Raw genomic sequence first — 27,263 nt, forward strand, 5'->3', positions numbered from 1 at the left:
TGTGTATTTTCCAGAGACCTGGAAAAGATAGAGATTCCAAATATAAACACACGAATGTTTCAACCCATGAAGAATCTTTCTCACATGTACGTATGTATAAAAAATGGAGGAGGAAGCATGGTAAAAATGTTTCAAATTATCTCCTGTAAACTGTCTAATGTATCACTGCAATGTGTTTCTATGCAACAAAAGTCATTTTATTGAGAACTTTTTAATTTTGTCACCTTTGGTCCCTGTTCAAATAGAGTTCAATATTATGATGTGCCGACATGAATGACCCTTCTCTCTGGAAACACGCTGTTTATCCAATTGAGGCCCAATAAGAGATCAGGGTACCAGAATGCCACACATTACACAAGATGAAGTCACTGGCTAAATGGTACTCAGGCGACCTGGAAACATTAATTCACCTCTCATGAATGAGTAGTCGGCTGCTCTAAGATTTGAGCCCTTAGGAAGAAAGGTGCTATATAAATTCCAGGTGTTGTTACTGTTACTAAGTGCACTACAAAATGGAGGTAATTAATCTTTATAGTAGTTTTTGATAAGTCACTTTAGTATATTTGGCTAAAGTGCACTGTGTAAGTTGTATTAATATATGTGTTCATAATTATTTCTTTATCAACTGTGTAATCTATGTGTTCATGATTTCAAAAATTAACCATTGTTATCTACAAAAATAGGGAGGATTCAATGTAAGATTACAAGTTGGGTGCAACAAGTGGATGAAATGGTTGCTGTGAAGGTGCTCTTTTGGGAGAACATTTTGTTTATGTCTGTGCAGTAGGTGTGATTACTAAAAGACAAGTGTTTGATGCATTTCCACATGGTTTTGTTCATTTTCTTCTGTGGCACTATTAGATAAATATTTAATGAGGGTATCATTTCCTTGTTGTAGGCAGGATATGGGAGCTTCCTAGAATAGAGAAATTCAACCTATTTAGAACTTGATGGAGAAATTGCTGTGTTAAATATAGACCTCAGGCCAAGGTCAAGAACGGGTCAACAATTAAGAGAAAACACGTTAGCTTAGTTACTTCTCTACTAAGTAACCTACTTACTCTTCTTTCATATTCCTTGTCCTTTATTTATTGAAACATCCCCACCTTGTCACCCCCATCCCTTTCACCTGACAACAAGTAGTGTGGTCACAGCGCAAGGGGGCACTGAACCACTGAGAGATGCTAGATGGTTCTATCTGAAGATAGCAGACATAATGGAATCCTAAAAGGACCAAGAAGTCAAGCCATGTGTGTGCCAGGGACTCCAGGGAAGGAGAAGAAAAGAGAGTTCATTATAGGTCAGGTTCCTTTAATTGGATGCCAGATATTAGGAAGCTGAACTGTAAGCTACTTGAAGGCAAGAATTGCCTCCTGTTTCTCTTCCTGACATACCCAGTGCTAAATTATTCGTCATCCACTTGCTGATCCAAGAAGTATTTGTTGAGTACCCACATGTGCCAGGCACTGCGTTAGACACCAGGGACATAATGATGAACAAAAAGAGGATGTCTGTGCCTGAGAGCTTCCATTTAGCTTTGGGAACCAGAGAGTAAAGGAGCAAGCGAGTTAATAGTGAATAAGTGCTACAAATTTAAATAAAGCAAGGTAAGGGATAGAAGAAGGATTGAGGATTACCACTGAGGTGGGGTGGATGGAAGTTGGAGTGAAGTGACATTTGAGCAGACCTGAGCGGAGGGAGAAAGCAGCTGTTGCAGTATCCAGGGGAAGAATCTTCCAGGCAGGGGCATAAGAAAAAGCAAAGCTCTGAGTAGGGCATGAGCATGGATTGTCTGAGGGTGTGTGTCTGGGTGGAGTAAGCATTGCAGTGTAAGAGGCGAGGTGGTGCAGGCAGCCAGGGGTCTGATGCCAGGCAGCCTTGGTCTAAAAACCGAATTGAGAAATAACAAAGAATGAATTAAACTGACAGCAAAGAGCAGAAAAGTGAACTGAAAGAAGTAGCAAATGAATAAAAATCGACTAAGTTTTATGAGAGAAAATTCTAAACACACAGGTTTGAGGGATGGCAATGGCCAGATGACCTCACCAATTCCAGCACTTCCAGATGCCTTGTGGCCAGAGATCCCAACTCCATTGACCACAAACAAACTTATTTTCCCATAGAAATTAAGTCCTTCCAGACCCTCGTAAGAAATCTGTGTTTAAGGCAGCTGCTTCTCTTCCCAGATCCAGTGAGAATGCATTTTCCTAGTGTCAGAGGTCCTCCCTTCCTGCCAGTGTCAGGCAAGAGGAGGCTAGTTAAAGTCGGTGTTTAAAACCCAGGACAAGACAGAAATGTTCTAGGTGAGCGACAATAGGCTTTTCCCATCCCAAGCCCAAGCCCCTGAAAGTTTGCTGGAGATCACTTTGACAAGGATAATCCACTTTTCATAATACCTTACAGAATAATCAATAAACCAATGTGACCAGGGAACATAGAGCCCCTGAGATTTCAAATTTTCTGTCCTCCCAAAGTCTCCTCATCCAAGTTACTGAATTCCTATGTCCTTTAGGTTCCTCATCTTTAAAAGGATACTGCCTAGTATTTCATGAAGAACTCTTTAATTATATAAACTCTACTAGACAAAAATAAACAAACCTAGTGAAGTTGTATACCTAGCATGGAGTTGCAGCCCCAATAGGATTGCAACTGTAGGTTCTGTATCATTGCTGCAAAGTGACACTTTTTTTCCCTTTGACTTTAGTTATTTCAAAAACTTTCGATACTGCTCCTATGCTCCCCATGTCCGAATATGTATGCCCTTGACGGACGGCATTTCTTCATTTGAGGACCTCTTGGCTAACAATATCCTCAGAATATTTGTCTGGGTTATAGCTTTCATTACCTGCTTTGGAAATCTTTTTGTCATTGGCATGAGATCTTTCATTAAAGCTGAAAATACAACTCACGCTATGTCCATCAAAATCCTTTGTTGTAAGTATGTTTCCAATATAAGTAGATTTAGGACATCTTCTGTGAGTTGTGCACTAGACATATATATGTATTTATTGGCTTTCAACAAATGGCATTTAATGTGAATTATACATCCTGGGCACATTTTTTTTTCTAAATATAAAAGTTCTGGCTCTTTGTGGTTTTGTTTTAGGTTGTATGCCCTTACAGTGGCCTGCTCTCAGGAGTATGTCTTGGGAATAGGTTAATAGGGAACCAATGAGTCAAGTGACAGATTATAAAGTTTTGTGGGTGATAAAACTAAGCTGAACTTCAATTACAATGATACCTATGCTCATTAGGCCTGGAAAATGATTCCCTTTATTAACTATGAAGATACTATATGTTAACTGTTTAACAACTAGTCCTTCCTCCTTCCAGAAAATTCCCATTCCCATTTTTTTAAACTACAAAATAAAAACATAGTGTAGTACTTTAGAAATATTACAGATTTTTAAGTCCACTCGCTTCTTGGTACTCTGATAGATGTTTACATTAGTTCATTTGATGTAAGATGAAAGGAACTAGATCTGATTAGGAAATTAAAATGCTGGAAATAGACTTAATCAGAAAACTAAAACAGAGACATTGGAAACTGACGACATACACTGTTTCAATTCTTCCACAGGTGCTGACTGCCTGATGGGTGTTTACTTGTTCTTTGTTGGCTTTTTCGATATAAAATACCGAGGGCAGTATCAGAAGTATGCCTTGCTGTGGATGGAGAGCGTGCAGTGCCGCCTCATGGGGTTCCTGGCCATGCTGTCCACTGAAGTCTCTGTCCTGTTGCTGACCTACTTGACATTGGAGAAGTTCCTGGTCATTGTCTTCCCCTTCAGTAACATTCGGCCTGGAAAACGGCAGACCTCAGTCATCCTCATTTGCATCTGGATGGCGGGATTTTTAATAGCTGTAATTCCATTTTGGAATAAGGATTATTTTGGAAACTTTTATGGGAAAAATGGAGTATGTTTCCCACTTTATTATGATCAAACAGAAGATATTGGAAGCAAAGGGTATTCTCTTGGAATTTTCCTAGGTAAATTATATTTTTTCATTTCCTGGAAAAACATAATTTTGCTAGAAATACGTTAAATTTCAGCAAAGGTGGATTTGTTTGTTCAGAAAGTGAGATAATATAGTCAAGACTGTGTCCTTTTTTACAAAAACAGTTTTTACTATTGTGTTTATTGAAGTTTTTATTAAACTTTTTATTAGACAATATTTAGTGTGGAAAATAAAGACATACTACCAGGATCTCTGGATGTTCTTTTTATTATCCATAAGATCCTTTGATTTCATGTTTATATGAAATGACTATGAGCTGGAGGAATTCCAGTTTAGTGCCTCATCCTGTAAACCTACCAAGTTAGTTCAACTCTTTTTTTTTTTTTTTTACAATCTAGTTATGAGTTAAATAAATAATAATAAAACTCAGGAAACTGACAAGTAAGAGATATCTGAATGGAAATACCAGGAAGGTTTATTGCCTTTGTTAAATGCAGCTGTTAAGTCAGCAATGTAAGGGTGCTTAATAAAGCTCTTTCCTTTTCAGTTTTCTCAATTCCTTCTAATATTTGGAAAAGAAGACTCATGTTCTTTAGAAATGAATGACAAATTTAGTCCTTTAAAGTTAAAAACACTTTTTTTCTATTTTCTAATATGCATCCCTCTTGCTTAGAATTAAGGCCTTTCTTATGTCTTCTCTTTGGGGTGATCTTCTTTTGACTCTCTCTTCTAATCTTTTCTTCCCATCCAAGAAGCCAACAAGCTCTTCTGTCCTTTCTTTTTCTTCAAGATTTGCTTCTGCTGCTGCTCATTCCAGTCTCTACCCACTGCTGTTGCCTTAGTTGGAAACATTATTCTCTCAACCCTGAATTATTACCTTATCCCTTACTGGTCTCGTAACCTCTGGGGCCTTCCCCTTCCTCTCATTTATCTATTCACTACCATTGTTATATTCTCTGACTATCAAAAGGACTGTGTACACCTCCACTCAGAGACCTTCAATGGCTCCCTAGTACTATCAAGGTCAAGTTATTAGTCACTTAAAACTCATCATGACATGACCCTAACCATCATGCCCAGTTCTTCTCCATTACTCCTTCTCTTCCTCCTCTGAAAAACAGAACATTTAGTTTGCACCACTTTAGTAATACCCCTCACACACTACCCTATTTGGTAGTTATTTGGTCATAGATGTGTCATTCCCAGGATCCAGAGTATTATAGGCTGTTCTTTGTATTTCCTTATCATTCATTCCCTCATTACTCCTAACATAGGTGCACTTAATAGAGACTCTCCCTGAAACACACACCACACACACACACCCCATGACATGCATTGTTTCAATAGGCATTTATTCAGCACTTACTATAGGCTGTGCACTATATAGTATATTAGGTACTGGAGATACAACACATCCAGCCTCAAAGGCCTTACAGACCACAGAGGAGGAGGCAGACAAGTCAACATATCCTCACATCACACACAGGCTGATAAATGCCATCAAGGAAGAGTACAGAATGTTCTAGGAGCCCCAGATCTGAGGAACAGGGAAGGCTTCCCAAAAGAAATGAATTCAAACTGAGGCCCAAAGGATGAAGAGGCATCAGCCAAGCGAAGGCAGAGGAGGGTGGGGTGGGGTCTGTGTTCCAGGAAGACATAGTGGATTCCCAGGCTCAAAGCCAGGGAACAGGGTAAGACGAAGGACTGAAGAAACTCATTTGGTGGAGCATACCATGCAGGCATGGAGCTCGGCCCAAAGGGGTTAAGTATCTGGGATATATTCCAGATAGATAAAGAGATAGTCACACACACACACACACACACACACACACACACACTCACTCACAAAATCATCATCATCATCAATTTGCATATGAGAGGAAGAGTCCCAGAGCTCTAAAGTACAATTTTTTTTCTGTTTGAGGAATATAAGAATACATAATTTTTAATTAATTTTTTATTTGAAAATAGTTTTCATTTTAGAAAAGGTGCAAAGATAGTACAATTTTCCACATACACCCCACCTGGTTTCCCCTATTGTTAACATCTTTCTTATATTACTATCGTGCATTTAGAGCATACACTTTTTTTTTTTTTTTTTTGAGACAGAGTCTTGCCCTGTCTCCTAGGCTGGAGAGTGGTAGGGCCATCTCGGCTCCCTGCAACCTCTGCCTCCCAGGTTCAAGTGATTATTTCACCTCAGACTCCCAAGTAGCTGGGATTACAGGTGCCCACCACCATGCCCCGCTAATTTTTGTATTTTTAGTACAGTCCAGGTTTCACCATGTTGGCCAGGCTGATCTCGAACTCCTGACCTCAAGCGATCCACCCACCTCGGTTTCCCAAAGTGCTGGGATTACAGGTGTGAGTGACCACGCCCAGCCTAGAACATACACTTTTGATCCTTTCTGTAAGTCTGCTATCAGAATTTGGGGCAGGGGAGCATTTTCTAACAGGGTGATTATCTTTTACGCTTAACTAAATTTTTTGGACAGAGGCCTAAGACAACTAGTTTTATAAAATTTTACCGTATGGCTTTATACTACGATTTCATTGAATATGAAATGATTTGGATAAAAATAACAGATCACCTTGAATTTAAAGTATTTTTACCCTAGACTTCACCAATCTTACATACAGTCTAGGTTCAGATTCATATTTTTTAACAGCTTTGAAAATATATGCAAGTCTTATTTTCACTGTGAGAAATGAGATGATCACTCAGGATTTTAGCGACAGCAAGAACAAAGCAAAGAGTGACTAAGAAGTCAGCATGAAGGGTAATAGTGATGTTAGGTGGGAATCTTGTGAATATATTTGGGCCCAAAAGAGTAATTCACATAGTTGAATTTTTAACTTTTTTCTTTTTCTTTTTATAAAATTAGTCTAAAGGTTCTGAACCACAGTAGTTTAATTTACTATAAGAAACATGAAGAAAAATAAACAAAAATACGTTTTTGTTCTATGTGTTATTCTTAAGACCAAAAACATTAGGAATAATGTTTCTCAGACAATTATATTCATGATAAATTCCAAGGTTATTTTATTCATTTATTAAAATTATTTTTATTTTTATTCTTTTATTATTCATGTTTACAGGATAAAAAAATGGGGTTGTTTTTATTTTTTGAGATGTGCGTATGATTACAGTAATCCCTTAAGGTTCGAATTTGAAGAGAGCTAAAAACAAAAATAGCTTCTTTTCATGCTTTGAAAGAGCTAGAGTTTACTTCATGATATGCCTAGATGTGAATTTTAGAAGTCTATAATTCCTCATAAGGGTTTATGTATTTGAAATCTCTTTTTCATTGGTGAACCCAATTTCTTTGTTTTTATTCCCTTGAACCTGGGTTTTACCTAACACCACTGGGCTTATATAAAAGAATGCTTCCTGGAAATGCCCGTGGAAGAGGCACTGTATTTAACATCTAAGTACAGGTTAAGCATTTGTAATTTGAAAATCCAAAATTTGAAATGCTCTAAAATATGGAACTTTTTGAGCATCAACATGATGCCACAAGTGGAAAATTCCACACTTGAAGCTTTTGCTGTCTGATGGTTCAATGTATACAAACTTTGTTTCATGCACAAAATTATTTAAAATATTGTACAAAATTACTTTCAGACTATGTGTATAAGGTGTATATGAAACATAAATAAATTTTGTGTTTAGACTTGGGAACCATTTCCAAAATATATCATTATGAATGTGCAAATATTCCAAAATCCAAAATCCAAAACATTTCTGGTTTCAAACATTTTGGATAAGAGATACTCAACCTGTACCACAGTAATTTTACTGTTGACTTTTACGCCTGAGATGTTAAAAGTGTGCTTTTCCCAACAGGTGTGAACTTGCTGGCTTTTCTCATCATTGTGTTTTCCTATATTACTATGTTCTGTTCCATTCAAAAAACCGCCTTGCAGACCACAGAAGTAAGGAATCGTTTTGGAAGAGAGGTGGCTGTTGCAAATCGTTTCTTTTTTATAGTGTTCTCTGATGCCATCTGCTGGATTCCTGTATTTGTAGTTAAAATCCTTTCCCTCTTCCGGGTGGAAATACCAGGTCAGTCTCTTCTATCATTCCCAAATATAATACATCATGCCTTCTTACGTCCTTCTTTTGACAAGGCCAGAGTCCAGGACACATAATAAATTATCCATAAAAACCTATAATTTCAATACAAAGAGTTATTTCCCTCCATGTTTTATAATCAGTATTATAAAATAGAAACTGAGTAGTGGTGCAATCCAACCAGGAATAATAAAAAGCAGGAGCTACAGAGAAAGTAAGTCTGAGTATCTTGCTTCTATCTGAGCAAGACATTGCTTCTTCACTAGGAGTATGCATAAAAAAATCAAAATATACATGCCCAGGTCCCACCCGGGACTGTTTTGTCTCTAGAGGCTAAGACCTATAGATGGATGTCATACAAAAATTCCCCTGTGATTCTGATGCGCACTCATCTGGCTAGAACCACCATTCTGTTCCATGTCCTAGCCATAAAATGTCATGCTGGGCTCTGCGGAGCATGAGATATTTCCTGAAAGAGTCTCCTCCAAAAGGCCAAATTCCCTGAACACACCTCTACTTCAACCAGAGAAAATCACCTTTCCTTAGCAGAATTTCATCTGAAGCCCCTTCTGGAATCTAGAGATCACAGCTATTTAGGGGCTACCACCCAGGGCTTTAACCTAACTCTCAGTAAAATAGTTTGGAATCATCATCAACCTACTATTCCAGCCGATAGTAGATCTACTTGGGAGTTGATCCAAGACAGTAGTTGTGTCTTATACATCTTGACTCCTCAGTGTCAAGCAGGATTCCCGATACTTTGACAGCCCTTATGAAAGAGTGATGAATGCACAGACGATAAACAGCTGTAACAACCTATGTCCCTGCTGTGCACTCAGTTGTGAGGCTATGTCAAATATCTTGCGCAAAATACCACACAACATTCACAACATCCTCCTAAGCTATCAGTTCTGTCTCCACATGGCACAGATGTTCCTCAGGCCATGTAGGATACGAAAGTGAAAATTAGGAAGGAGATCAGGTCAGGGCTGAATACTTGGAAGCCTTTGCTGGGTGGTGAGAGAAGAAGCCATAAGAGGGTTTTCTGGGAGGTCATGTGAGGAAAGCCAGTTGCACATGAAGAACAGAGATAATTAAATGTTAATAGTCACAGTTGTTCACTTGATGAACAGCCTCCAATCTATTACTGCTACCTGGACATCTCAATTTTACACCCTAACCTTTCAAATTCAGCAGGACAAAAGTGTCTGTTGGCCTCCATTGCTCATGGAATAAAGTCCAAGTGCTGGGGTGAGCATTATAATATTTTTTACCTCCCACCCTCATACACTGTGATCCAGGCCCACTGGAATGATTGGGCTTTGTTTTCTATGCTTTTCTGAGAAGACACCAGCCTTTCCTGAAGCTGTTCCCCGAACCTGGATTATACTTTCACCTTCTAAGATTCTAGCCTACTAAACACCACTTCCCATCCTCCAAGGCTCAACCCAAACACTCCCTCTTCTATGGTGCAGTGCCATTTTCGATCTCTTCTCACCCCACTTTCATGCAATCCAGTTGCTTAAACGTCCATGATGGTTTGTTTACACCTTGTTTATTGGCCTCGTGTGAACTGCCTCACAGCGACACTATTTCTGAGTGTGTCCATTGTGTCCTTCAGATGATAAGCTTGGGGAGGCGTGTATGTCTTATTCTTCTGTGCATTTTCCACAGTGTTTTTCACATAGTGTTTTCAAGTAAATGATTAGTCAACTGAAGAAGGTGAGCTGGTCCAAGAGTGATGGAATAGGGGATCAGTCTCATCAACCCCCTCCCCACTACTGTCTCCACACCTTCTTTAAAAAAAAAAAAAAAAATGGAGTCTCCCTCTGTTGCCCAGGCTGGAGTGCAGTGGTGTGATCCCAACTGACTGCAACCTCTGCCTCCCTGGTTCAAGTGATTCTCATGCCTCAGCCTCCCGAGTAGCTGGAATTACAGATGTGCACCACCACACCTGGTTAATTTTTGTATTTTTAGTAGAGATGGGGTTTCACCACGTTGGCCAGGCTGGTCTCGAACTCCTGACCCCAAGTGATCTGCCCCCTGCCTTGGCCTCCTAAAGTGCCGGGATTAGAAGCGTGAGCCACCATGCCTGACCCCGTCTCCATGCCTTTTGATGTGCTTTCCCACTTGTAGGGGGACGCAGCCTGGTGTGGTGGAAGAAGGACCCAGCAACAAGAAGGCGGAGGTCCTGGGCTCCTCTCCTGCCCCTGCCACTGACTTGTTGAGGGATCTCAGGGAGACCATCTCACCTCACCTCAATGAGACTACCTCTAGATGGTCCCTCAAATTCCTGCCTGTTTTAATCTTCTTTGAGGCTTTTTCTGTCTGTATGAGGCCACTAGGACTGCTATAACAAAGGACGTCCAGTTCTGGAGGCTGGAAGTCCAAGATCAAAGTGTCAGCAGGTTTGATTTCTCCTGAGCCCCTCTCATTGCCTGCCTCACAGGAGGCGTCCACTCCGGTGTGTCCTCACATGGCAGCAGGGCTCATCATCCTCAGCGAGTCTACGACACCTCAGATCATGATAAGCTTAGTAAATACCCCCACGAAGGGAACTAGAACAGTAGAACATTGTCTTGTGGAAACATTATTGAGCCACACACCAGTCTTTCTTTACATGTATAGTTCAATAGTTTGAGGTTTGTCTTGAACACCTCAGTGGAACCAGGAAAAATGTCATGATCACAGTTGACAAAGCTTCTTCTTGCTTGCCCAGCTTCCCATGGCATTGTAAGAAATGCTGCCTTCACTGACCTAAACCAACCCTGTCCCCACCCTCCAAGAAGTCTGGCATTTACTGGTTATGGCATGCCACTGACAGTACCTGGGGTCACCCAAAAGATAGGCCAGAGTTGGCCTATCTCTGAATTCAGCTGCTGCTAATCTTATAAGAAGTCTCATCCCAGCACTTTGGGAGGCCGAGGCGGGCAGGTCACGAGGTCAGGAGATCGAGACCATCCTGGCTAACACAGTGAAACCCCGTCTCTACTCAAAATATACAAAAAATTAGCCAAGCATGGTGGCAGGTGCCTGTAGTCCCAGCTACTCAGGAGGCTGAGGCAGGAGAATGGCGTGAACATGGGAGGCAGAGCTTGCAGTGAGCTGAGATCGTGCCACTGCACTCCAGCCTGGGTGACAGAGCGAGACTCCATTTCAAAAACAAAACAAAACAAAAACAAAAAGAAGTCTCATTCAGAGTGGAATTTAAGTCTATGGCCATACCACCCTGAACATGCCTGATCTCATTCAGAGTGGAATTTACGTGGCCTATTTGCCTTTGCCTAATTGAAAGCAGGCGCTATCAGGCATTGTTTTTCTATGAGATTGGGGTGGGATTCATGATCACAATTCCCTTTGTGGGCACAACAGAAAAAGGCCACATATTTTGTTTTTCTTCAATCGCTAACTGTTCAGATTGTCTAATTTTTTTTAATTAGGGACAAATAATATAAAACTTAATTTAAGAGGCTAAAACATAATTTTTTTCTTTCATATTCCTTTCAGTTAAAAAATAAGGACAAGGAAGAGAAGATAGGATAGGAAGAGAGGAAGGTAGATATAGAAAAGGAGAGGAAAGAGATCAAAGGAAAAGAAGAAGGAAGGTCAGATAAGCAGTCAGAGAAGAAATGGAAAAGGAAGAAGACATAGAGAGGAAGAACAGAAAGATACAACAAACAAGGCAGGGTCAAGAGAAGAACAAAATAAAAGTGGCTGAAGGATAAAAAAAATTATGAGATTGCGAAGGAGGAGAGCAGAGGATGATGAGAGAAAGCATCATTGGTCTTACTAGCCACCTCTTCACCTGAATGGGGAGTTCCTTGAAATTGTGAAGATGTGAGAGGAAGTAGCGTCCTGTGGTAAGGTTTGAGGATCTTAAGTCTTAGTGCCAAAAAAGCACATCAGCAGAGCTGACTCTGGCCCAGCCCGCTGGATTCAGTGAGCAAGTTATCACAAGCACCCTTTAACAGAGAGAGCAGATGAAGTTGAGGAAGCATAAGTGATTCGCTCACACTCACCTAGCTAAGTGTCCGGCCACAGGATTAGGCCACGTGTAAAGGGAAAGATGCATTTCATGCTAACCAAGCAAATGAAATGATGCTCTCAGGAAGGACACTATCATTCCAAATTTCACCTCACAAAGAACTTCTTGTGACCTCTTTCCCTGAATATTCTATTAGCATTTGTAAGGCTGCGCACAAGAGAATTTCATCAAGTTTAGGGGATGCATTCCTCCTTGCTCTTCAAAGCTTTTAATAGGATAACAGGATAACCAGAACATCAGGGCAGGGCAATAGGCTTTGAGAACTGGATGGAGTTAAGACCAAGGTCAGATCTGGCTCCTGGACCAGAAGTTTCGTGAACCTCACTCTATTGACTAAAGATTATTTCTTTATTTTTTTATTTTCCTGTAAAGGAAGGTGGTAAAATAGGAAAAAAATGCATTATATAGCAATTTATAGTTTACAAAATTTATAGTTTACAAAATTTATAGTTTACAAAATGTTTTCACATATTTCCTCTTAATATCACAATGACCTTCACATTATTTACTGAAACTCAGAAAAGTTAAATCATTAAGACCTTGAATTCATAGCTTCTGTGCTCTTCCAACAAAGATTTTCCTTCAGGTGAGAGAAAACTTAAAATGTACTATGTCTCCCTCTCATAAATAGCATTGACTGCAAAGTGTTATTTGTATTTTATGTCTATTTAAAACTTCAAATTTTTTTTCCACACTTTGCTTTCTTTTCCAGACACAATGACTTCCTGGATAGTGATTTTTTTCCTTCCAGTTAACAGTGCTTTGAATCCAATCCTCTATACTCTCACAACCAGCTTTTTTAAGGACAAGTTGAAACAGCTGCTGCACAAACATCGGAGGAAATCAATTTTCAAAATTAAAAAAAAAAGTTTATCTACATCCATTGTGTGGATAGAGGACTCCTCTTCCCTGAAACTTGGGGTTTTGAACAAAATAACACTTGGAGACAGTATAATGAAACCAGTTTCCTAGCAATCATTTTGGATCACTGGACTTTCAGTGGACTACCTAAAACAGGGGACAGCTTTTGGAAGATGACATCTGCAATGCTTTTCATCTTTACCAACGGCAAGCCTTTCTGCACAGAGAGCACAGCAGAACGGCTCCTGTCACTGCATTCCAATGGCAGCTGTACTATCTACCAACCATGCTGAGGACAGCACCAAAGGTTCCTCTCCTCACCCCACATGCCTGAAAAGCGCATGTGAATTCGTATATAGTGGGCTGAGGTGCAGCTGATCTCCAGCTAATCAACACAACCCACCAACAAATGACCGCAGGTTGGCACTGTGTGGTCTTTCACATCGGGTTGCACTGTCCATGAAATAGAAACACTCACAACATCTGATTCCAGTGTGGCCATAATAACAGAAGTCTAACATCTCTTTCCTTGCTTTTTCAATATCAAATTAAACCATCAGCATCCTGCTGGATTGATAGCAAAGGATTTCCAAAATATTCATCTACCCGAAGTCCTCCTCTGTGAAGGCCTGTGGAGTAGCCACTTTGAAAACAGAACTTCAGACCAGGTTACCATGTCTAACCTATGACCAGAGAGTCACACTGATGAAGCCTCATACCATTCGCCTTTTGGATTTTATTTAATGTCAGAAGAGATGAATTCTTAAGATATTTTTCTGAAGGTTGCCCAGGGCACAAAGCAAATTGGACACCTTCACTGCTAAAAACTACACTTTAATATTCTTAAAGTATAATTTCTTTAGAGCAGTATCCCTATTGCTGGCAAGTTCTGCTTTCATAAAATATGCAGATAAGAAGTGTTAAAGGGGATTCAAGAAGTATGGTTTTATTTGGGACTGTGCATACTCACAATGGTTTTGTTCTCATTGTTTTTAACAAAAAAGCAATGAAGTTTGGGGTCGTTTTTTGAAAATGAAACTGAAAAAAATTATATGTGAAAATAAGAATTGGGTAAATAAAATTATATTTTGCACTTGTCCATATATTAATTTAAGCTTAACAAAGACCATGGATGGGGTTTGTTGACTGTTAAGCATGTTTCTCCTGATAAAGAATACAGCCAGGAAACACAGTGTTTCAGTTCACAAGACACATCCTACATTTTTCTTTCTCTTCCCCTTTTGCCACAGCATGAGGCAGTTACTTAATTTCTTCACTGTTCACTTCATTCTGAGTTCCTTTAATGAGATAAAATGTAAGCAACTGACTAAGACCACCACAACACCTCCTATTACATATTAAATGGACACCCTTTATCCAGTAGCATCCAGAAGAGAAAGAAATTCAGAGTTTATGGGTCTCAGCCATTCTGATAATTTACTTGTTATTACTCACTATTGACTAAAACCATAACGTGAGTTCCTTCATTTTGATCAAGTAAGATATTTCTCATGTATAATAAAAGATTTTCATTAGGATTCTAGAAATAATGTTCCCACTCATTGACTATGCTGCCTTTTCCCTTATGGCTTTAAATTTTTCTCCATCTTGTTTCTTCAGTATGATGAATTGCTTCCTAATTTGTTTTCCAGGTTTGCTGACATTTTATTAGATGTCTTTGCCAGTCCTTAATCATCTTATGATTTATTTCCTAATACATTTTCTAACACCAGGAGCATAAATAAGGGGTAGACCCTGAGCCTAGGGTATTGTAATTTTAGCACCAATGTGTGTCTCCCATTCTTGAAAAGCATCATCCGTGGTCCATGAACCAAGTCTTTGGGAACCATGTAAGAGCCCGCACTTTACTGTAGTGCAGTGAGTGGGCATGAGAAGAGGCACACAACCGATGCTTTGGGGAAGGTGGCAGCTGTATGGAAAAATGGGAGCTCTACATAGGTCAGCAACATGCCAACAAATAGCATGAACTTCATATCTGAAAGCTTGGTAATTTATAGTCTTATTCTGTACTGCTCTACAAATACAAAACCATTAGAAATATGTATTATTTTAGCAAATAATAGTCTTTAATCTGGATTGAGTGAGAATTTTTGTGCTAGGCCAAGCCTGTTTTCTAAACACAGTATTTCTGTGTGGTTACGAAAATATCACCTGTGTCCATGAACCATTTTCCATGACAATATAAGCATCAATTAAATGTCACTGCAGAATTTAAGAGGCCATAGACGGTGCCATCTCTGAGTGGGAGAGGGTGTAGGCAAATTATCTGCTCCACATCCTAACTATGCATCTGTATATGACTGATGTCTTGAAGAGGATAAGAAAAAAATACCCCAAAAAATCAATATGGAGCTTCAGACGAGTGTACAGAGAAAGGGTATGTGTTTTATTTGTGTTAGACATTGATAAGATTGTTTACATAGCTTTGCTTCATCCTAGAGGCTTTTGTTCATAACTTTCATAGCTTTTTTTAATTCAATAGGCTATTTCAGAAATTGCAATCGACATAAACTATTCTATCAAAAGAGTTCATGTCTATTGCAATTGCTGAAATGCCTCTTGATGGTCAGGAGCTTCAGGAGAAACTATATTTATTTGAGCTTTATGTACAGGTAGCACTATCACCTTTCCCCAACCCTCCCCTACACTCCAGCTCCACAGCTCCATTCAGCAGGTCTCCATGGCATCATGAAGCCACAAAAGCAGGCCCATCACCCCAAGGTTTATCTCTTAAGGATGACTCTACTGCCAGATTGAGTTCATATTTGGTGATTTGCTACAGATTTGCTCATGCGAGGAACTTGCTGCATTGTGTTTGTCCCCTTGGGCTTGGTGGAAGACCAAACTTAAGAGTGATGTCTTAGAGTATCTGGCAGAAGAAATTTCTAAGCAGCAAAGCATTCAAGGTGTGGCATGGCTGCTTTTAACAGCTTACAATCAGACACAAGAGTAAAGGAATGAACTAAAGTTGGAACTTATCATTAAAAAGAAAGCAGAGCATAAAAATTTGGAAACTTCACAGCCTGGCTGCATGTTCAAAAAGGAAAGAATATTTTCAGGTGAGGAATCCAAAGATGCTTCAGAGCAACCACTTGCTAGAACAATCGGTGTGGATAAAATGGAGCCAGGGGCTTATAGTAAAGACAATGGGAAAAAGGCCCCAAAATTATTTCAGAAATATTTGAGGCCACCCCTCCCATCACAGCTCCAGAGGCCTAGGAGTACAGAATGGTTTTGGGGAAATGGCCTGAGGTGCTGCTGACCTCTGAAGTATATTCCCTGAATCTCTGCCACAGCTCAAAATCTCTGCCACAGCTCAAAAGGCCCCAGATGCTACTTGGTCTGCCACTGTAGCTGGAAGCCTTGGCATCCTCCATGTGCTGTTAAGTCTGAAGGTGTGCAGAATGTAAGAGTTGGGGAGGCTTGGCAGCTTCCACCTAGATTTCACAGGATGTATCTAAAAGTATGGATGCTCAGGCAGAAGCCTACTGCAGGTGTGGAGCCCCCACAGAGTGACTCAACCAAGGCAATGCAGAGCATAAATGTGGAGTTGGAGCCCTGCAGAGAGCACTTTACCAAGGCACTGCCTAATGGAGCCATGAAAGCAGGGCCACAGCACTCCAGACCCCAGAATTATGCAGTCACCAGCATGATGCAATCTCAGCCTAAAAAAGCAACAAGCATTAAACTCCAACCTGTGAGAGCAGCCACATGGGCTCTACCCAGCAAAGCCTTGGGGATGAGGCTGCCCAAGGCCTTGGGAACCCACCCCTCATACCACTGTGCCTAAGATGTGGGACATAAAGACAAGGGATATGATTTTGGAGATTTAGAGATTATTGTCTGCCCTGCTGGGTTTCAGACTTGTGTGGAAGCCTGTTACCCTTTTCTTTTGGCCAGTTTCTCCCTCTTGGAATGGGATTGTTTTCCTGTACCATCATTGTTTTCCTGCCTGTATCACCATTGTACCTTGGGAGTAAAACCCTTGCTTAGATATTACTGGCTCATGGCTGAAAGGAAGTTGCCTTGAGTCTCAGGTGAAACTTTGGACTTTTGAGTTAATGCTGGAATAAATTGAGACTTTCCAGGATTATTAGGATGGGATGATTGCATTTTGCAATATGAGAAAGACATGAGATTTGGGGGCCAAGGGTGGAATGCTATGGTTTGTATATGTTTTGTTTGGCTCTGTTAAGTCTAGTATTAAAATTTGATCCTCAGTGTTGGAGGTGGGGCCTGATGGGAGGAGTTTGAGTAACGGGGGTGGATTTCTCATGAATGGCTTAGTGCCATTCTTGAGGTAGTGAATTCTTACTCTATTTGTTCTCATAGGAGCTTTTTGTTAAAAGATTCTGGCACCTCGCTCCCCTTCTTGCCTCCATTATTGCCATATGATTTCTGCACAGGCCAGCTCCCCTTTGCCTTCCACTAGGAGTGAAAACAGCCTGAAGCCCTCACCAGAATCAGATGCTGGTGCCATGCTTCTTGTGCAGCCTGCAGAACTGTGAGCCAAATAAATCTCTTTTCTTTATACATTACCCAGCATCAGGTATTCCTTTACAGCAACACAAACAGACTAAGTCAACGACCATAGCAAGATAACTGTAGAACTTCTGTAGACTTGACTTCAAAGATTAAGTCCTGCATGTTTACCAGTCTTATCAATTTTATTCATAGTGCATTCTTTCTTATTGCAATATCTTTTTTCTCTACTCTTCTTCCTACTCTCTCTTTCAAATACTTTGCTGACATTTCTGACCCTTTTTCTTTTGCTCTCTCACCACATACTATGCACATACATAAACACACATATGTACCTCTTTATCGCTCTAAGTCTGCTTTCTCACCTCCTGGTCCCTGTCCTACCTCTATATTTCTATTGTTCTCTCTCTTTCCCTGTGTAGGCAGTGTTTGTGCCTCTCTCTGTGTAGGCAATGTCAAGACAGGATGGAGGCCAAAAGTAAGATGGACACTTATATTGAGTGCATAAGAAAGCAAACTGATTGATAACATTCGTTTTTATGCTTTCAGCTTGCTATAAGTGCCCTAACTTGGTAACATGTGTCTAACTGGCTGACAACTCTCATATAGCAACAGAATAATAGTATCAATACATCACACCTGAACAGTACTTTATATATTGCCATATGCTTTCAAATAGCATTTAATTTGCTGGAAGTCAAGCATTATTTATTCACAAGTGCATGCTTTCACAGACACAAACATACATAGAAACACGTCACACATTGGAATTAATTTATTTGGCAAACTCACCTTCTCAGAACATAGCTAACTTAAAAAAAAAACACTATTTTTAAAGGCCTTTAAGGAACTAAGGAGAAACAGTTGTCACAGATTCATAAATTAAAGTTTAGAAGCAGGATATGTATAGAAAAAAAGCACAGAGCATCTCATTTGAATTGTTCATCCATTCACAAATATTTATTGAGTGCCCACTATGCGAGGAAATATTCTAGGTGATAAAAAAATATATAACAGTAAAAACATAAACCTGTCTAAATGGAGCTTTCATTCTTGGGGATTAGGTGAGACAAACAATAATAAAGGAAAATGAGCAAAATTTATAATACAGTAGAGGATGAGAAGTTCTAAAGGAAAAAATAAATCAGGGAAGTGAGAGAATTATTACTAGAAGAGGAGAAACAGCAATTAATGTATGCAGTAAGAGGTGACTTTTGAGTAAAATAGCCTGATGCTACCATTTGTTCTCAGTTTATTCATCTTTAAAATATAAAAAATAATAACCACTTCACAAAATTACTGGAAGTTTTAAGTAAACAATTATACTCTAGCACATAGCCTGAAACTAATTAATTATTCAACAAGTGATAGATACATCTTTATCTCATAAATTTCAATCATCACAAAGATCCTTATCTACTCAGAACCCATTTTTCTATAATTCACATGTAATTTTAACAAGATTATTTTCCTATTTTATTTATTTATTTTTCATTGTTTTGAGATGGAGTCTCACTCACTCTGTCACCCAGGCTGGTGTGCAGTGGCATGATCTTAGCTCGTTGCAAACTCCACCTCCCAGGTTCAAGTGATTCTCATGCCTTAGCCTCCTAAGTATCTAGGATTACAGCACCTGCCACTATGCCCGGCTAATTTTTGAATTTTTTGTAGAGATGACGCTTTGCCACGCTGGCCAGGCTTGTCTCAAACTCCTAGCCTCAAGTGATCCACCCATCTCAGCCTCCCAAAGTGCTGGGACTACAGGCATAAGCCACTGTACCTGGCCTATTTTCTTATTTCTAAGCTCAGATATTTTAAGAAAGTATGTATGCATGTACATGAATACGTGTGTATATATGTGTGTGTGTGTGTGACATTCATTTGGATTTGTTCTACAAATTTAGACTTTCTGTGGTCTATAAACTCCCAAGCCAAGATATTTACCTAAAAATTTATCTTAGGATTTGATACCTCTGTTGTAATTGGAAGAACTAAACATAATCTTCTCTAAAACACATATCCCCAACTCAGTCCTCCCAGAATGTTATATCCTTATATTAGTCCAGAATGTTATATCCTTATATTAGCCTTTATAGACTTTCACAGGTAATGTCTCACAGAGCATGAATTCTTAATCCCAAATTAGTAAATCATGAGGAAATAATCTACCATGAGTGAGATTCAACAAACACATAAAAATGATGATGAGAATCAAAACCAAAACCAAACCAAAACAAAAAACTTCAGGTAATAGAAATATCTGATAAAATCTACAAAATACATTCTTTAAGAATATTTAAGAATGACAAAAGAAATTGAAGCCATAAAATGAACACAACTCCATGAATAATGCCTTAAAAAAAAGAATATCTGGGAGTGACATTAACAAGATAGCACAGAATAGGAGTTTTCAGCACTTACCTTTCAAATAAACATCAATTTGAACTACCATCCATGCATGAAGATACCTTCACAAGAGCTAAGGAACCCAGATGAAAGATTATGGCACCTGGGTGGAACACAGAAATAATAAAAGACACATTGAAGAGGGAAGGAAAGACTGTTTCATATTACCCATATCATTCACCCATGACCCAAGCCTGTGCAGCATGCACAGAGGGAGATACCCTCTGTGTGGGGGAAGGAGAGTGAAGTGAGCACCTAACTTTGCCACAGACCAGAGGACTAGACCAGCCCCAATGAGCCTTAGAGCCAGTCCAGCCCCTGCAGCTCCAAGCCCACTCCAACACCAGGCCAGCCACACAGCACCCCCAGTCCCCCAAGCACCCAGACTCCATACAAGCCTACCTCAGCTCCAGGACACCTTCCACATATGGAGGCTCCAGGACTGCCCCAGAACCAGGCTCATGTCTTATGGACCAAGGTATCAGGCCCAAATCCCCACTGATCAGTCACCAAGGCAGCCTACCCAAGGACTCCAGCAGTAAACCTGCTCATAGGCCTCACCAGCTGTTCCAGCCTGAATCCCTGGACAGGCTGATTTGTAAACGGCTTTCCATGCTGAAGTCAGTTGCAAAGACTGCAAGAGACGCCCACTTCCTCAAATGCACAGACACCAACATAAATCCACAATGATCACAAATAATCAGGGGAACTTGACACAAAGAAAGGAACAAAATAAAGCACTAAGTAACTGACCCTAAAGAATTCGCCATCTAGAAACTATGTGACAAATATTTCAAAATAATTATCTTAAAGAAGTTCAGTCAGTGATACAAGAACACAGACAACTAAATGAAATCAGGAAAACAATATATGAACAAAATGAGAAGTTCACCAAAGAGACAGAAGCTATAAAAAGTCAAACATAAATTCTGGGGCTGAAGAATACAATGACTGAACTAAAAAAATTCCATAGAGAGCTTCAGTGGCAGAACTTGATCAAATAGAAGAAAGAGTCAGTGAGCTCGAAAACAGATTGTGGGAAATTATTCAGTTAGAGGAAAAAATGTTTAAAAAAAGAATGAAAAACGCTTATGAGACTTATGAGACAGCATCAACTGAACCAATGTATGCATTATAGGAGTTTGAGAAAAAACAGAGAAAGCAAAATAAACAGAAAGCATATTTACAGAAATAATGTCAGAACACTTCCCAAATCTGGACACGTAAATGAACATTCAGATCCTTGAAGCCCGAAGAACCCCAAATAATTAAACATAAAGAGATTTTCACCAAAACATATTATAATCACATTCTCAAAAGTAAAACATGAAGTGAGAATTTTGAAAGCAGCTAGAGAAAAGCTATTCATCACATACATGCATACTTCCATAAGACTATCAGTTGATTTCTCACAAAACCTTTGCAGACCAGGAGAGGGTGGGTTGATATAATAAAAGTACTAAAAGACAGAAACTGCCAACCAAGAATACTATACCCAGCAAAGCTGCCTAGAAATGAAGGAGAGATAAAGATTCCCAGACAAACAAAAGCTGAGGAAGTTCATCACCACAAGATCTGCCTTACAAGAAATGCTCAAAGGAGTCCTTCTAGTTGAAACAAAAGAATACTAACTAAAACATGAAAACATATGAAAGTATAAAATGCACTGTAAAGGTAAGAATATAGTCAAATTCAGAATAATATTGTAATAGTGGTGTTTAAAGGACTTTTATCTTCAGTATAAGAATTAAAAGATGAAAGTATTAAAAATAACCATAGCTACAATAAAGGATTAATGAATATATGCAATATAAAATATATAAATTATGACATCATTAAAATAACATGTGAGGAGATGAGAAGTGAAAGTGTAATGCTTTTGTATGCAGTTGAAGTTGTTCCCAGCTTAAAATAGACTACTATAACTATAAAATGTTTTATGGGAGCCCCATGGTAATCCCACACCAAACAAAACCAAACAAAAACTATAGCAGATATACAAAAGATAAAGAAAAAAGAATCAAAGCATAACACTCCAAAAATAAAGTCATATCACAAATGTAGATAGCAAGAATGGAAGAAAGGAATTACAAAACAACCAGAAAACAATGAATAAAATGTCAATAGAAAGTCTTTACCTATCAATAATTACTTTAAATGTAAATAGATTGAATTCTTCAATCAAAAGACAGAACAGCTGAATGGATTCTTTTAATCCAACTATATGCTACCTACAAGAGACCCATTTTATCTTTAAGAACAAACAGGCTGAAAGGGAAGGAATGAAAAACTATATTCCATGCAAATAGTAAACAACAGAGAGCAGGGGTGGCTACACTTATGTGAGCCAAAACAGATTTTAACTCAAATACTGTCACAGCAGATAAAGAGGACATTATATAATAGTAAAGAGGTCAATTCATCGAGAGGCTATAACAGTTATAAATATATATGCACCCAAAGTCAGAGCACCTAAACATACAAAGCAAATATTAACAGAGCTGAGGGAAAAACAAACAGTAATATAATAATAACAGAGACTTCAATACTTCATTTTCAACAATGGATAGATCAGACAGAAATAAAAAAGAAACAGCAGACTTGAAGGAAACTATGAGAGGTACTGTTTATGTTAATTAGCTTGACTGTGGTAATCATTTCACAATAAATATGCACAAAACATTATGTTATAAACCTGAAAGATATTTAATTTTTTATTTGTCAATCATAGCTCAATAAAGCTGGGAAAAAAAACTTCTTGAATAAAAAACATATTTATTAAAAGTAATGATTCAATGGATACTTTACAAAGCAGATTATATACAGCTGAAGAGAACATTATTAAAGTAGACATGAGGAAACCATACAGAATAGAGACAGAAAGATAAAGTAACAAACTTTCTTTCTAAAGAAAGCAAAGTTTCTTGACATGATAAAAGTGTTATTTTTAGGAAAATGTAATTAATGGGAAGTGTTACAACCATTTCTTCACAAGTCAAGAATAAGTCAAGAAGGCCTGCTATTCAGTTGTGCTGGATGTCTTAGGCCATACAATAAGCAAGAGAAAAAAATACATAAAGATTTAAAAATAAGTAAAAGAAAGAAAGAAGACTCTCAGTATTCATTGAGTATGCAATTGATTCAATAGAAAAATTTGAGAGTCTATAAACTATTAGTATTAAAAAGAAAGTTCAGTATGTTTGCTAGGCATAAAATCAATAAGTAAAATCAAATCAAACTTTTAAAAAATGTGATTAATAAAAGAACTATTTATAATACCAGCAAATCATAAGATATCCAGGAAGAAATTACAAATTGCAATGATATTCAAGACCTTATGATAGAAATTGAAACTTTAGCCAAGGGTGCTGGCTCATACCTGTAATCCCAATGCTTTGGGAGGGTGAGATGAGAGTATTTATTGAGTTCAGGAATTTGAGACCAGCCTGGGAAAAATGGTGAGACCCCAAATCTACAACAAAAAAAAAATAGAAATGTGTTGAAAATAATAAAAGATGTAATTCCAATCAAAATCCCAACTGGAAACTCTATAGAATTTTCAAAAGCTGACTCTCACTTATATGGAAGACCAAGAAGTCAAGAATGGCAGATATAATTGTGAAAAAATATCAAGGGGAAATCATTTCATTAGGCATTGAGACCTACTATGCAGACTGGGTGCAGTGGCTCACGCCTGTAATCCCAGCATTTTGGGAGGCTGAGGCAGGGGATCACCTGAGGTCAGAAGTTCAAGACCAGTCTGGCCAACATGGTAAAAATACAAAAATTAGCCGGTCTCTAAAAAAATACAAAAATTAGCCAGGTGTGGTGGTGGGTGCCTGTAATCCCAGCTACTCAGGAGGCTGAGTCAGGAGAATCACTTGAACCAGGGAGGCATAGGCTGCTGTGAGCAGAGATCATGACACTGCACTCCAGCCTGGGAGACAGAGCAAGACTCTGTCTCAAAAAAACAAAACAAAACAAAAAAACCTACTATGCAAATGCTAAAACTATGTGGTAATGATGAAGGAACTGATGAATAATCCATTGGGTCAGAAGAGCATACCTAAAAACAGATCTACATAGAGGATCTTGGTATATAACAGAAAGCCTAAAAATCAGTAGAAAAGGTAATGGCTGAGTAGGTACTACAAAATCTACCATTTGCAGATTGAGTCTAATTTTTTAAACTGAATATCTTCAGAAAAATAGAACAGAATACAGACTCTCCATAAAATCACAGTCACAATGTTTAGAATACAATCTCAAATTATTTTACATGCAAAGAACAAGAAAAGTGTGACTCATTCTCAAGAGAAAATACAAATCAAAAGAACTCAGCCTTAAGGTGACTCAGATGTTGGAATTAGCAGACAATAATTTTAAAGAAGCTATTATAACTATGCTTGACATAAAAGAAAATATGTTGGTAATGAATGAAAAGATAGGGAACCCTATCAGAGAAATAGAAACTACAGGAAAAGAACCAAGTGGATATTGTAAAGCTAAAAAATACAATGTATTCCTTTCCTGTGGTTGCTGTAACAATTATCACAAACTGGTTAGCTTAAAACAATACAATTTATTATCTCATAGTTTTGGAGGCCAGAAGTCTGAAATCAAAGTGTCAGCAAGGCCACACTTCCTCTGGAGATCTAGAAGAGTCCTTTCATTGTGTTTTCTAGCTTTTGATGACTGTTGGCATTTCTTGTCTACAGCTCCATCACCACAATCTTTGCCACTGTGCTCACAATGCCTTTTCCTCTTCTGTCTGGCAAATCGCCATTGTGTGTCTCTTACAAAATTGCTTATCATTGAATTAAAAGACCGCCCAGATTATCCAGGGTGATTTCTTCATCTCAAGATCTTTAACTTAGTTACATCTGAAATGACTGGGTTTTTTTCCAAAATAAGGTAACATTCACATGTTCTAGAGATTTATGTAGATACCTTCTGGAAGACTACTTTTCACCCTTATAACATAAAATCTCTGAAATAAGAAAGAAAAAAGAATGTGCTGGATGAAACTATAGTAGCATGGAGAGTCAGCAAACTAGAAGAAACAGCAATAGAAATTATTCAATATGAAGAAAAGGTAGAAAAAAAGAATGAAAAGAGCCTCAGGAGCCTATAGGTCAATATCAAAAGAGCTAACATATGTGTAACTGGAGTGTTAGAAGCAGAGGGAGAGAAGATGAAGGGAAAAAGTCCTCTGTAGAAACAATGGTCAAAATTTTCCCAAAGTCTGTGAAAGACATACATTGACAGATCCAAGAAGCTTTGCAAACCCCAGCAGAATTAATAAACCTAGGCAAGATTTCTGCATTTCATATGAAGTTCTGCAATATTAATTCTAAGTAGATTATGTGGGAATTGACTGAGAACGTATATGAGGAAACTTTCCAGGTTGATGGTAACATTCTAATCTTGATAAAGGTTTGAATTACAGAAGGGCGTGCCTTTACTGAAACTTCGCAAACATACACTTAAGATTTTTACATTTTATTGCTTGTAAATTTTACCTGAAAATTAAAAAATGTAAATAATATTGAACTATAGTTAACATATGCATGCTATAATATTTAAGAGAAAGTATATCATGCATGCATTTTAATTTTAAATGCATTAAAAATAGGGGAAATTGGTAAATGGATAGAAGGATGAACTGATGAATAGACATTTGATAAAGCAAGTATAGCAAATGTTAATGACAGAATCCAAGTGGTGTAGACACAAGAGTTCACCAGAAAATTGCTTTAACTTTGCCGTATGTTTGATATTTTTCACATTAGAATATTGGAGGAAAAATCAATGGGAAAATGAAGGATTACTTTATATGTAGTTCTGAGTCAATGGATTACCCATATAGAAACAAAAGATTAAATAAAATTCTGATTTTGTGGGATACATTAAAATAATTCCAGATGGTTTTAAAAAACTAAATGTGGCTGGGCACGGTGGCTCACACCTGTAATCCCAACACTTTGGGAGGCCGAGGCAGGTGGATCACGAGGTCAGTTCAAGACCAGCCTGGCCAACATGGTGAAACCCCATCTCTACTAAAGATACAAAAAATTAGCCAGGCATGGTGGCACACACCTGTAATCCCAGCTACTCAGGAGGCTGAGGCAGGAGAATCGCTTGAGCCCAGGAGGTGGAGGTTGCAGTGAGCCGAGATCGTGCCATTGCACTCCAGCCTGGGCAACAGGGCAGGACTCTGTCTCAAAAAAAAAAAAACACACACACACACACATATATATATATATATAGAATGCCACACTGTAATAGCACAAAAGTGGTGAGGTGGTGCACGCGTGCAGTCCCAGCTACTAGGGAGGCGGAGGCAGGAGAAGGCTTGAACCGGGAGGCGGAGATTGCAATAAGCCAAGATCACACCACTGCACTCCAGCCTGGCAAGAGAGCGAGACTCCGTCTCAAAAAAAAAAGTGGAAATAACTGTCCTGTAGTAGGAATATGGATTAATAAACTACGGTTTGTTCAATCAATTATCATAGAACAGTTAAAATGATTTTATGTATCAAATTAGATAAATGTCAAGACATAATATTGATTAAAAATAAAGTTACAAAAGATTGTGTACAATATATCATCTATTTAAAAATTTAAAATACACAAAATGATATATCCTGTATATATCCAATACATGGTAATGATATACAGTCATGCATCACTTAAAGCCTGGAATACATTCAGAGAAATGTGTTGTTAGGCAATTTCATCAGTGTGCAAATATCACAGAGTCTATTTCCACGAACTTCAATGGGATAGCCGACTACATATCTAGGATATATGGCACAGTCTATTGCTCCTAGGCTACAAACCTGTACAGAATATTACTGTACTGCATATTGTAGGCAATTGTAATGCAATAGTATTTGTGTATCTAAACATATCTAAACATAGAAAAGATAAGGCTAAAGCATGGCATTATAATCCTATGGAACCACTGTCAAATACTGGTCTGTCATCGACAAAATCTTCATTATGTGGTGCATGACTGTACCTCTATTTCAAGGAAAGACTTACCTCTGGTAAAGGAGGAAAAAAATATTTTTTAAATCTTGTGTCTTTAACAATTGTTCTTTTAAAAAAGAGAACTTGTGTAAACAGGACATGATGTAAATATGTCCTTTTTTCAAAAAACGAGACCTTGTGTAAATATGACATATGTAAATATGATTTATCGGTTTAATTTTGTCAGTACATACATTGTTATTGATTATATTAATTCATAATATTTTATGTGATCATGTCATCTTTTAAAATTGAAATGTAAATGACTCAAGCCCTCACCTTACATATAGCATATAATGTACGAAGTCTTTTCAGTATTTCTTTGGAATTTCAGGGGATTTACAATTGGCTAAATGAGTTCCTGTTCTGTGAGCATCT

General features: G+C 38.4%; 1 protein-coding gene across 2 annotated transcripts in view; it reads left to right on the top strand.

Annotated features, from left to right (window-relative positions):
- Positions 1-14,036, top strand: part of RXFP2 (relaxin family peptide receptor 2) — a 63,280-nt gene extending 49,244 nt beyond the window's left edge. For both annotated transcript variants that reach the window (XM_054446714.2, XM_054446715.2), the window contains 5 exons: positions 15-86; positions 2,705-2,934; positions 3,581-3,991; positions 7,808-8,026; positions 12,793-14,036. In XM_054446714.2, the coding sequence (XP_054302689.1) occupies positions 15-86; positions 2,705-2,934; positions 3,581-3,991; positions 7,808-8,026; positions 12,793-13,052 (1,192 nt within the window). In that variant the 3' untranslated portion in view covers positions 13,053-14,036. The remainder of the gene's footprint in view (positions 1-14; positions 87-2,704; positions 2,935-3,580; positions 3,992-7,807; positions 8,027-12,792) is intronic.
- Positions 14,037-27,263: the final 13,227 nt, after the last annotated feature.

This window comes from Pongo pygmaeus, chromosome 14 (genome assembly GCF_028885625.2).
Source record: "Pongo pygmaeus isolate AG05252 chromosome 14, NHGRI_mPonPyg2-v2.0_pri, whole genome shotgun sequence".
Taxonomy (NCBI): Eukaryota; Metazoa; Chordata; class Mammalia; order Primates; family Hominidae; genus Pongo; species Pongo pygmaeus.